At 40.2% G+C, this 11,946-nt stretch overlaps 1 protein-coding gene across 1 annotated transcript; it reads left to right on the top strand.

Moving 5' to 3' along the window:
* The first annotated feature begins 376 nt into the window (after positions 1–376).
* Positions 377–10,065, top strand: LOC109981917 (filensin). The gene is made up of 8 exons (XM_020630908.2): positions 377–906; positions 1,994–2,054; positions 2,519–2,614; positions 4,064–4,156; positions 5,765–5,878; positions 6,899–7,119; positions 8,304–8,395; positions 8,599–10,065. The coding sequence occupies exons 1-8, from the start codon at positions 533–535 to the stop codon at positions 9,600–9,602; spliced, it is 2,055 nt and encodes a 684-aa protein (XP_020486564.1). The 5' UTR covers positions 377–532; the 3' UTR covers positions 9,603–10,065.
* Positions 10,066–11,946: the final 1,881 nt, after the last annotated feature.

The following is an 11,946-nucleotide window of genomic DNA, read 5'->3' on the forward strand; positions in this document are numbered from 1 at the left end:
TTTTGATCATGAACTGAAATATACCTAGTACCCACCTGTAGACTAACAACATTTTTCTCCACAGCAGTGCATCAACACTCAGTCATTTCTGACAGTGATCGTTCTCCACAGTCCATAAATGACCCTGCAGGAAATTTCCCCACTGTCCTGCGGTGCCAATTTACAATATCAAACAGGGATCTAGAAAGCAGCTGACTAAGAACCAAAATAATGGTGTGTGACCACCCAGTGCTTTCGCAGGCTAACTGCTTGTTTGTTTGGGAGGTTCTGCTTTGTCATCAACAGCAGGGCTGTTCTAATCTCTGACACAAAGGCAACAATAAACCGTGGAAGGCCCCAGGTTCGCAGCGTGTGCGGCCACGTCCAGGGGGAGGTTTTGGGGGCTATTTCGCCAGCGGCCAGTGCTGTGCAGAGTTTAGTCTAGCATGAGACAGCCAAGGGTGAGCACCCAAGTTTTCACACATTAAAGGTGCTGCAGGGGACCGAGCACTCCAGGGGATACCACCAACCCAGAGGAGGGAAGCGTACCGCAATGTTCAAGACCAGCTACACGCGCGAGGTGCGCAAGGAAAAGTATGAGCGCTCAGATGTCTTTGAGGAGGAAACAGAGGACTCTGAAACCTCTGCAGGCATCTCAGCCATCCAGGGATGGGAGAGCCTTCAGGAGCTCAACAGCCGCTTTGCACGCTACATCAACAGGGCCCGAGTCCTGGAGCAACGCAACGCCGTGTTCCGCAAGCAGCTTGAGACTTTGCAGCGGATGGAAGAGGCCAGTGGGCTTGAGGAGGCCTTCACAGAGCAGATTGAAGTCAACAGACAGCGAATTAGAGAGCTGTTGTCTGAGCACGGCAAGCTGGAGAGAGAGCTGAAAGATGCATGCCGCATGCTGGACGAATTCACCAGCAAGTAAGAGAGTGGGCAGTGGATGGTCTTATCTGTGTGTCAAAGGTCAATTGTCTTCTTCAGAGTGATTGGTGTTGTAAAGAAATGTTGTCAGTTTTTAGAATAATTGATCAAGTGAACACGGCAAAGAACTTTAACGCCAATAAAAAATTGGAGATGTGTTTTTTTTTTAACAAAGAATCTACTAACAAAAGATAATAGAGGAATTGTAAATTAATAGACAACCATACAAGAATGGGATGCAAACTGTAAAAAAACATTTATGAATACTGTTACATTTTGTTGACAGTTTTTCAACATGATAAAATAAGACATAAAATATAGTCAATACATGTACATTTTAAGTTACTTGGTCCCAAATCAGAGAAAAAAGAAATCCCCAAACTCCCACAAAATTATAAAATCTTTGAAAAATAGTTCTTTATTTGGGCGCAGATGGCCTAGCGGTTAGGTCGCTCCCCATTTAGGAGGCTATAGTCCTCCAAGCGGACAGTCCGGGTTCTATCTGGGTCCTTTCCTGCTTGTCGTTCCCTACGCTCTCTCTCCACTGCTTCCTACTATATCAGTCAAGGTAAAAAGCTAAAAAAAAAGTAAAAGTAAAAGTAAAAAAAGGTTTTTTATTAATAATGCTCATGTAATTGTCAACAGCTTTGGGAAACCTATACAATTAAACTGTAACATTTCCTTCCATAATGAGTTTTTTTTGTTGGTGCGGATAATTCAGAGATAATGCTGTAACAATATAAAAAGATGGCAACTTTGTTTATTATCATGGACATTTTAGAGAGGGAGAAAAAGGTTTACTTTGTTAATGAAGTTGAACCTATCTACAAACTCCACAAACACTGGATGATTATCAGCAGTCTGCAGGCCAAACTATATTAAAGACCAGTAGAATATCGACCACCTCTGATTAAATCAACAAGTAAAGAGAGCTGGATTGTTATTTTACACCATGTATAGATTTTAGTTGACAGATCCAATACATTATAAACACAGAGCTGTGAGAACACAGCAGAGGTTTCATGTGAATATGTCAGGTTGCACTTCTTCTTGAATGAGCCCATAATCAAAATGTTTTATGTTCCAGATACAGAAATGAATGTGATTTCCAAGAACAGCTACGGGGAACACTGGAGCAGCTAAACAAGGTACAGCTTGGTGAAATGCACACACACATATGGAAAATCTGAGACATGGAAAAACTCAAGTATGTGGAAAAAAAGATCCGATACAATTCATTTTTAACAAACACCTGATAACCTTATTGAGTTCAGATTGGCGCTGAGGGACAATGAAGAGTTTTATCACATCATATAAATTGACAGCATGTGACTGCAGTATGCTTTGTGATATTCAATACAATTCACGCTGTCCTTCTACCTGTGTTTTCTACTGGGTTCTCTGTTGTGTTCTCCTCTCCTCTCCTCTCCTCTCCTCTCTTTCTCCTCTCCTCTCCTCTCCTCTCCTTCTCCTCTCTTTCTCCTCTCCTCTCCTCTCCTCTCCTTCTCCTCTCCTCTCCTTCTCCTCTCCTCTCCTCTCCTCTCCTCTCCTCTCCTCTCCTCTCCTCTCCTCTCCTCTCCTCTCCTTCTCCTTCTCCTCTCCTCTCCTCCAGGAGGCTGACAGCTCTCTGCTCAGAAACCTGGAGTACCAGATCAACTCACAGTTCCTGCAAGATGACATTAGCTCAACCAGAGATCGACACAAGAAGGTCAGTGCCGTGACGTTGATTATATATGATCAAATCTAACTGACCTGAAAGGTTACTGACCGGAAACTGGCTGTTTTCTCAAGAAAAAAGTTCTCCAACAACTCAAGGCTTCTAAAGAAAACATAATCAGCAATTCATTGCATTGTGGATAGGAAGCCTAGAAGTCAATGAGGATTTCCATCAAGATAACCATTCATAACATGTCTTGCTACAGAGCCTCCTTTATACAGAAAGTATTGATTGTCGAGAGAGTAGGTATAATGGATATTTAACCTCTAAACTCAAAATGGATCATTTTAAATCAAAGCTATCATGATAGCCTTGCTAGCTTCAGTAACTTCCCCCTGATCATTCATATGTCCTCTGGCTCTAAGGACCCCCCCTGATCTTTTCTGGGAAAATGTAGTGTTAAATACATGAATAAAACAAAGTCAACGGCCTTAAGTAAGAGTGTTGTGAGCTTGGTCTTTGAATACAAATCAATACAAATTGATTCTAGAGACGCTAGTACAGACAGTGAGAAACTGCATAATTGATCACATTATCGTTCTCCTTGTTGATGGGTTTTGTGAACTAGGTCAACATGAGATTGAAATAGCCTTAATAATTCTCTGCTATTGCTGAAGTCAGTTCATAAATTTATCATATTAAGTAGGGACCTTTTTTCTTTTTTCTTACTCCTGCTTTCTTATGTCCATCACTACTACTCCAATGATAGGGCACCAACCCATGACAAATGTGCCTCGAAGGATTTGTTATGATGTACTGAGGGCTTTAGCAATATCCCCACTGTGATGTGAGTTTGTAAAGGATTGCAGGGAAAATGTAACACGTTTCTTCCCAGGTGCTCGCATATAACAGGCGAGCGGAGAGTGAAAAGCAAAAGCTGAAATATTACCCTCTGTGCAGCAGAAATTGCTTAAAGGTGCAACACAATGTGCACTTAAATGCAGGGACTAAACAACGGGATAGTAACGTCATACATCAAGTGCACTTCCCATTACCTGAACAATTTCTCCCTTTTTTATTTTCCACCCAATACTGCTTTTGGTGATGAATATATGCATGACTCTACAATATTGAGATAGCATATCAAAAGGCACTGCTGTTTCTGTATTATGTGGGGGGGAAGAATAGGATGCATATGAACTCATGGTCTTTTGAACCTGAGCTTTGAAGTATCCCCCCAGAGAGAGGACATATATCTCCACTTTATTGCAAAGTCTGAGATCATGCTTGTACAAATGGATTTAGGAAAAAAAAAACTCTTCGCTATGAAAAAGAAGATGAGCACAGAATGAAACGCTTTAATTTGATACTTTTATTCTCTCTACCAAACCTCAATAAGAAATGCATTATAGGTAGCATAGGTAAAAAAAAAATGCAATTGCTTAGGGATGTTCTTGCCTTTGCTGTGTTGCATATTTAATGTCTGCTCTTTCTTTCCAGAACCTTGCAGAGATCCAAACCTATGTAAACATTTTGAAGCAAATCAACCAGACACTTCCTCTGGCTCCAAACGTGTCAGTGGGCATCTCCGAGGTAAGGTCACTAATGTTAACACCAAGTGTGTGTGTGTGTGTGTGTGTGTGTGTGGGGGGAGGGAGATAATGCTCCTTCATGTCTCTAAATGATGAGGTTGCTGGCCTCTGTATCCAATTGACAATGTTCACAGCGCTGCCATTTAAACTGTGTTATAATGTCATCCTGCTGTAGTCCAGGTTTTAAGTTGTAAAAATCAACAGGCAACAAAATTCAAGCTGACCTATTGATCCCCTTTTTAATACGATAAGACGCCATCCGAAGTCAGCTTCCATAAATGTACTGGCTTATATACAAATTGGTAGGGAACTGGCTGAAACATAAATAGTAATACCAGTGGAAGTGTTAAACAATAATAAATAAAATGCACAACTTCCTGGCTAGCATTATGTTAGCTAGAAATTTATAATTTTCTTCTTGTGTTTGCAACTTTCTTGAAGCATTTTCTATTTAACTAGTTAGCTAGGAAGTTCATTCAATCTTAAAGCCTGTTAACATTTGGTAGTGTTACATAATACAGTAGACAATGCATACATTTCTAGTTTATGTAAGGCTAGCTTACTTGAATAAGAAATGGAAGCCAGAAAGCGGTTGAATGCTAACATTAGCGGTTTTCTAAAGCTGTTTTCATCCATGTATCCATGCTGTTTGTATCCATCTCCTGAAAGTTTACGTGTACAGAGATTGCAACGGTTGCGTGCAAACAGTCTATGCGGTTGTGTACCTATCACTGGGAATAAAAATCACCACCCGCTCCTTCTCCCATTCTCCAGATTATATCCTGTCACAAAAAGTTGCACATTCTGCCTTTCATGATTATGGAGGATTTTAAATGATCATGATTTAAGAGACAGTGAATACATTAATGAATTTATAACCTGGATTACAGTTGTACAACATATCACCAGTAGTTGATTTTCCCTTCCATTGCAAAATGGAGGAAATTGCAGGAAATTGTGTCAATATAGTTTCCTGCACCTGCAGGTGTCCGTGCTTTACGTTTAACATGTGTGTGTGCACGTGTGAAAGACCATCATCCATCCTGCAGACACATGTAGCGTCTGTTTGAGCATGTGAGGACACATAATGAAAGACAAGCCTCGAAGAATGGATGCACATAGATAATAGCATGATATAGCAGTCTTATAGCTTGAGATATACAGTTTAGACTTTTGGAAGCAGTAATGATTACTGTAAAACACTGAATTGAGAATAGAGGGGCCATGTTTGGACCTTAACATTAAAAAGTTCAAATTGAAGATGTTAATTTTAAGACACGCCTCTGCGTCCAAAAATATTTGATAAATTATGAACTAAAGATATGTTTGAAACTCAGGAGTACCACACATATTCATGCCACTTCATATTCCTCTACATTATGTGAGTGATTATGTTTCTGAGTAGGGCACACTTCACTTCATCAGTTCATATAAAGAAGTGGATAATCAGTAAAAAGTCATGTTGTGCTCTTAAACGTGCTAAGATCTTGACGGGGCTTGAGATCAATGTTTCATTGTTGCTGTGAGTGAGTGTATGTCATTGCCATGCTGTCAAGTATAAACTGTGGTCCTCTGCATGTTCTTATTGGTTTCTGCTTGATGTTTACAGGAGCAGGAGAAGTTGCTGGCCCAGAGGAAAGTGCCGGGGCTAAAGAGTCAGCTCGAGGAGTTCAAGAGCGCCCTCTGTCAGCTGCAGGCTCAGAAACAACGCCTCCAGACAGAGGTGGGTGACATGAATGATGATAGAAGGAGACCTTGTACCATTTCAGACAATGTTTCTTTCTTTAACCCCAAAGCTAATATTTACCTAAGGCTACATGGATTTCCACCTCACAACACCTCTAAGACCATCTCATACTTATGTTGTGAAATTCACTAAAAAAGAGTATTTCTGCATGGAACCCAATGCACATGTAATGTTTTCTCATTGCCCTTTTTCTCAGAAAAACTGTCCAAACAAAAATACATAATTAATTGACTATCAAATATCATAAAGAAAATATATATATTCACATGGCTGGATCCTGTAAAAAATGTTTAGTTTTTTTTTTTACAGAGACTCACTTAGACAAAAAATAATGATACCATGATTAAAATTCAAAATAAGGAAATTGTTATTATTTAATCATATTCTTATGCCTATATTTTTATTCAGTCAAATATCCATCAATCATTTTCTGTGTCAGGTGATAAAAATGTCTCTACATTTAAGGCTTGCATGTTTTTGTTTTGTTTTTAAGAATATCCCTCCAAGGGAGAGAAATGTTTGCTTTTGTCATTGCCAGAGGTGCTGCTTGTCATCAGGCAAGGCAGGCAACTGCTCGGGGCCCCAGGCAGCGTTTAAAAATGTGCACATTTTGCAAAGACAATAGCAAACCTCCTGAAGGGAGCACTCACTCTGCCGAACGCTGGTTGGAGGGCCCCCACAGACTCTAGAATCGCCACTGGTCATTGCACTTTGTTTTTATGTATTAATTAATATTTATATAATCTGACAGAGCATGGAATTCAATTGGCCTTTATGTTGCAGCTTCAGATTTTCAAAATGGTAGATGCTGCAAAAGAACCATTAGATGTCAGCCTTGCCCACTTCTTTTTACCTTTCACTGTCATGAGTAATACGTACTGAGACCATGTTATGTATCATACATACATTGAACTGTTAAATCCCTAAGGGTGTTTGTATTTAATTTTACCACAAATTCCTAATAATTATTTCCTGTCTGTCCATACCCTCCTTCAGACCACAATGTTGGAGCAAGCCATCAAAGGTACACAGGAGAGTTACGACGATGAGATCCAGATGTACAATGAGAAGATTGAATCTCTGCGTAAGGAGATCGAGGAAGCTGAGAGGTCACTCGAGAAGTTCACCAGTGAATGCCGTCACCTGGCAATGTACCAGACATCTCTTGAGAATGAGCTGGAGAGGTACAAGAGGATCATCGAGAACGAAGATAACAGGTAGGTTGCCTCTGTGTAGTTACACATAAAGATGCACTGACATAGCTGGGCATACAAAGCATGACTGAGGTTAAGATAAACAGATTTGGTGTAAGAGAACAGTATGGAACACAGTGCTCCTCTGAAGGCTGAAATGATTGCTTAGAAACTGTAATTTTGACCCCCAGTCATTAAAGAACAAGCAGTACATAAAACACAACTACTGTTAGGATTAATGACTTAAAGAGTAGAAAAAAAGAACACAATGCAAAGCTGCAACTTCAGAGGTAAAATCTGCCCTGGAGATTATTATCCTCCTCATCTGATATCAACATCATATATAATTTATGCACACTTTAAATTTTTATCGCAGCATTTTTGCACTACCCACCACTGCACTGTTGTCTTATTTAGTCTTGTACATATTAGGCTTTGCTGATTTTGTGTTTATTGTTAATATGTAATGTTATAGTTTTCTTATACATATACAGAGATCAGTTCAACAAAGTCAAATCCCTTGTATGTGTAGCATGCATGGCCTATAAAGCTGAGGAAAAACTTACTGGGGCTTATAGGCATGTTATTGAGGGGTCGTTAGTGAAAATGTAACCATGTAAAATATTTGACCAGCCACCCAAATGTCTTTAAATGCTCTACAAATATTATTTTTCTTATTTGTGTTTTGTTTATCTTCTGACATGGTGCTATAAATGATGTTTAACGGCCTTTACTGTTTACAAAAGGGGTACAAGAGGGTCATCATTGAACCTCCTTAAAAGCAGTTATAAACAGTAACATTTCAATCAATTTGCTCTTAAGAATGTCAATATTTTCTTACAAAAATGGTATGGTAAAGTTTCATTATAAACACATTACCTCCATATTATTTAAATTGATTTAGTACAGTAACTGTTAGCCAGCGATAAGGTGCCCTTTATGGACATAAAAAGTTTATATACTGTAGAATCCAGTACCATCCAGCAGATGGTGTTATGTGACAACAAATGTATCTCTATTGCACTTGCAAAACCAGCAAAGTGATGTTGTTTTTTTCTGTCAGGTAAGATTTATGTTTTCACTGTTTAATGTTACGTGTTGCTTTCTTGTCTTTTAATTTTTTTTTTTAAAGACTTCTCTCCCAGACTTCTCGCATAGCAAAGCTGCTCAGTTGGATGTTTGACATTTCACTGCTTTCTTCCCTGCAGGTTGAATTCAGCGATAATTGGCACTCCCATAACACTGCTCACGACTAATTACCGCTACACTCACACACCCACTGCATCCAGCAGGGGGAGAGGTAAGGTCACTATAAGTACATCAAATTGAGAAATTACTTTGGGTGCAGTCAGTTGCAAATGAGACAAGTATTGGCACTCTCTGTGATATCTTGTGATGTTGTTTTTGTCTTAGCATCGCATACCATTTGGGTTTTGGTGTATATTCCTGTTATGTTTATTCTTAAGTTTTAGCTCGTTGACTCATGACATTATGTTTGTGCAGATATCACCCTGGCAATTCAAGATATCACAAGCATCAAGCCCCGCCAGAAGATTCTGGCCAAGAAGGTCTTTAAGAAGAAAGAGCTGTCCCCAAAAGATGTGATTGACAGCGGCCAGGAGGAAAAGAATGGGGTAACATCTGGAGAGGCTCTGGATGAAGAAACAAAGGGGATCCCATCTGAGGAGGTGCAGGAGGAGAAGGTGACGAGAACCGAGTACAGACCAGTTCTCACCGGGGTTTCTCCACAGGACGTCCCAGATGGAGCTCAGATCAGCAAGGCCTTCGACACTCTTTGTAATATCGTCAGAGACAGAATGAGGAAGTACAAGAAGCCAGAGCCAATCGCTGACTTCTACACCAAGGGTCGTTACGTTCTTGTCACCGGTGACGGCAGCTACCCAGATCCCTGCTTCTACACTTCCACGCCATCGGCCGGACATGTCATTGTCACAATCATAGATGGAATGATTCCTCCATACGACCCTTTTGGACACAGAACTCCTTCTCCCACACCTCCTCCACAGCCAATTGTAGACCCAAGGCCCCTTACCCCCACCGATCCTTCTAAGGGCGGAGAAGGAAAGGATGATAATAAGGGAGGAAAGGGTAAAGACAATGGAGGTAAAGGGAAGCACAAGAATGCAGATCCTGAACCTCACCCCAAAGATCCAAGCCCAGTCCCTCGACCCTCTGGCCCAGGCTCCACCCCCAAAGATCCCACCCCGGCTGCTAATCAACCCAAGAAAAACAAGGACGACAATGGCCCAAGTGGGCCAACCCCAAAGCCTGCGCCTAGAGGTGCCAGTACCAGCTCCAGCTCCAGTTCAAGCACCAGCACCAGCACCAGTTCTAGTAGCTACACCCCTGATGCCATGAGCTATGAGAAGGTGGAGGTGGTGGAGTCTGTGGAGAAGTTCTCCAACGGGCGCAAAATGAAAGGTTATGAGGAGACTTCCATGGTGGTGGAGACCATGATAGAGAAGTCCAGCAAGAAGAAGCATTGAAACTCCACCAGGGTCCTAAATGGTCCGGGACAATCCTGACGTTGGTATCAGGCTACAAAAATACAACTGTTCCTGAACCTTCTGTACCAAGATCAACATTCACATTCCTGCTCTGATACACACTCCTCTTCCTAAAGCTTGCGGTCTCTGGTCTTGCGTCCAGAATACGTTTGGCTGGTTCCAGAAATACTGCTGTTGTTGTCCGACTTAATACTTACGCGCATGAGAGTCCTTTACTGTCTGAAAACTTGGAAAAAATAAAACTGAAGCTCCACCCATAAAATTCACAAGAAAATAAATAAAGAGTAAGTTGTGCCACCCTTCTGAACTCTGTCTTAGAACTCCAACTTTCCCCTTTGAGCCCATTTGTTTAATTGGATGCCACTGCCTGCCCTCAGCACAATTTTGCTGTGTATTAATTTTCTTTGATATATTGAATAATAAAAAATGATTCAAAGATCAATTGATGTTCTGTTTGCTTTTCGTAAGATGTAATGTACTAAGCACAAACAAGCGTATGATACAACCATTTACTCGTTTGTATGTTCTCTAGACTTAAAAGTACTCCTTTACTTTTAAAAGGCCACTAGACTTTTGGCTCATTCAACAATATGTCATCTATTTCTGGCAGGATAAGAGGAGGTAGAAAAAGGCATTGATGATCTCAGACAGGAAATAATACAGAGAGAGAAAGAGGGAAAGTGTTAAGTGGAACTCTGAGACACCCTGCTGAATCAGGATAATTGAGATAAATAGCTGTCCAATGTGCCAGAAAGTTAATCATCATTTCTAATAAAGCATTTTGCTAACAAATATTTTTCACTCAGCTCCCTCTATCTTTGTGATATTCGGGTAAGATCTCCTTTTCTGCTCTGAAACCTACAATAACTCTTAATGGCCACTTGGGGGCAGCAGACATGAGCTGTAACAACATCTTCCTGACATACTATTTCCTATGAAGTTTACATGGCAAGCTGAAAATGTATACATACACTTTGAGCTCTACATCTGGCTTTAGTAAGCTTAAAATGTTTGCCAACTACTGTAGCTATGTATTGTCTGGCTAAATATGCCACTAGGTTCATGCTTTTGTTAATTTTCAATATTTTCTGGCCTACAAAAATGGACTGCTATCACTAGAAAAATAATCTGACAAGTGCAATGAAAGTGAATGAAATTATTTGAGTTGCAGGCTGGTAAACCAAAATCCTGAGCTGAAAGACGTTAAAACGCTCCTTTGACGTGAAGTGCAGATTTAGAAAGAGAAAAAAAAAACTTCCAGATTAGATGTCAGATATGTGATGATTGGGATGATTTATTGATGTTATATGTTGCAACCTTGACAAAAAATAAAAATCTGAAAAGTTACCTTGGCCATAGTAGCTCCACTCTTCACAGGGCAATTTTCCTTTAATGGACAGTACAAAAAATCTGTGGAAAGACTGAAAACCCAGTCTGTTACTGTTCAGCTTGTGCTCTACTTATATATAAATACATGCTTATATGTTGTTGTTGTTTCTTCCACCAAATGCTCCGTCTTTGGTCTTAAGCATTGTTTTTGTCTGTGATGTTTTTATCCATCAAATATGTAGGAATCACCACTCTCTCTCTCTCTCTCTCTCTCTCTCTCTCTCTCTCGCTTGCCCTGATTTCCGACTCCATCCACTGTCCTCTTTCTCTAATGGGACAATAAAGGGTCCAAAAATTAATCTGAAAATGGAATCTCAATAACATGCATGTTGGGTTTGGTAGTGTGTTGTAAATCACTCAAGTGCTTTAATAAAGAGCTGAATAGATTTATTATAGTATACGTCAAAGATTATGAAAGATGAACCGAGGACCACAGGCTGCAAAATAAAATACATATTTCCTTTCTTAGTTTATATAAACAGTGCGTGTCACATAAAAATATCATCAGAAAGAAGTATCACTGCTCTGTTTGCAAGATAATAAACTTTAAGTAGAATGACACAGAAAATCCTTTACAGTCACAAACTGTACAACAGTCGGCAGAAGAGAGGTGCAGGGCAGTCAAAGCAAGAGCATGAAAGAGTGGACTGTATTCCGTTTTTGTACAGTTCTGTGGAGTGTCAAAATTCATGGTGAGATAGTTTCATTTCTCTAGAACAGTTATTAAAAGTTACACTTGAATGATGGTTCCATTACACACACGTTCATCGAAGGTTGGGGGCTAATTGAAACACTTGAGAACAAAAAGCGGAGTGAGGAGGGGATAAGAGGTAGAAGAAAAGGAGGATAACCATCGAGTGAGAAGAACTGAGGTGATGCATGTGAGATTTAGAGACAGATTTGAGCAAGATTGCAGAGGGAGAAAGAGAAAGAT

Source organism: Labrus bergylta, chromosome 10 (genome assembly GCF_963930695.1).
Source record: "Labrus bergylta chromosome 10, fLabBer1.1, whole genome shotgun sequence".
NCBI lineage: Eukaryota > Metazoa > Chordata > Actinopteri > Labriformes > Labridae > Labrus > Labrus bergylta.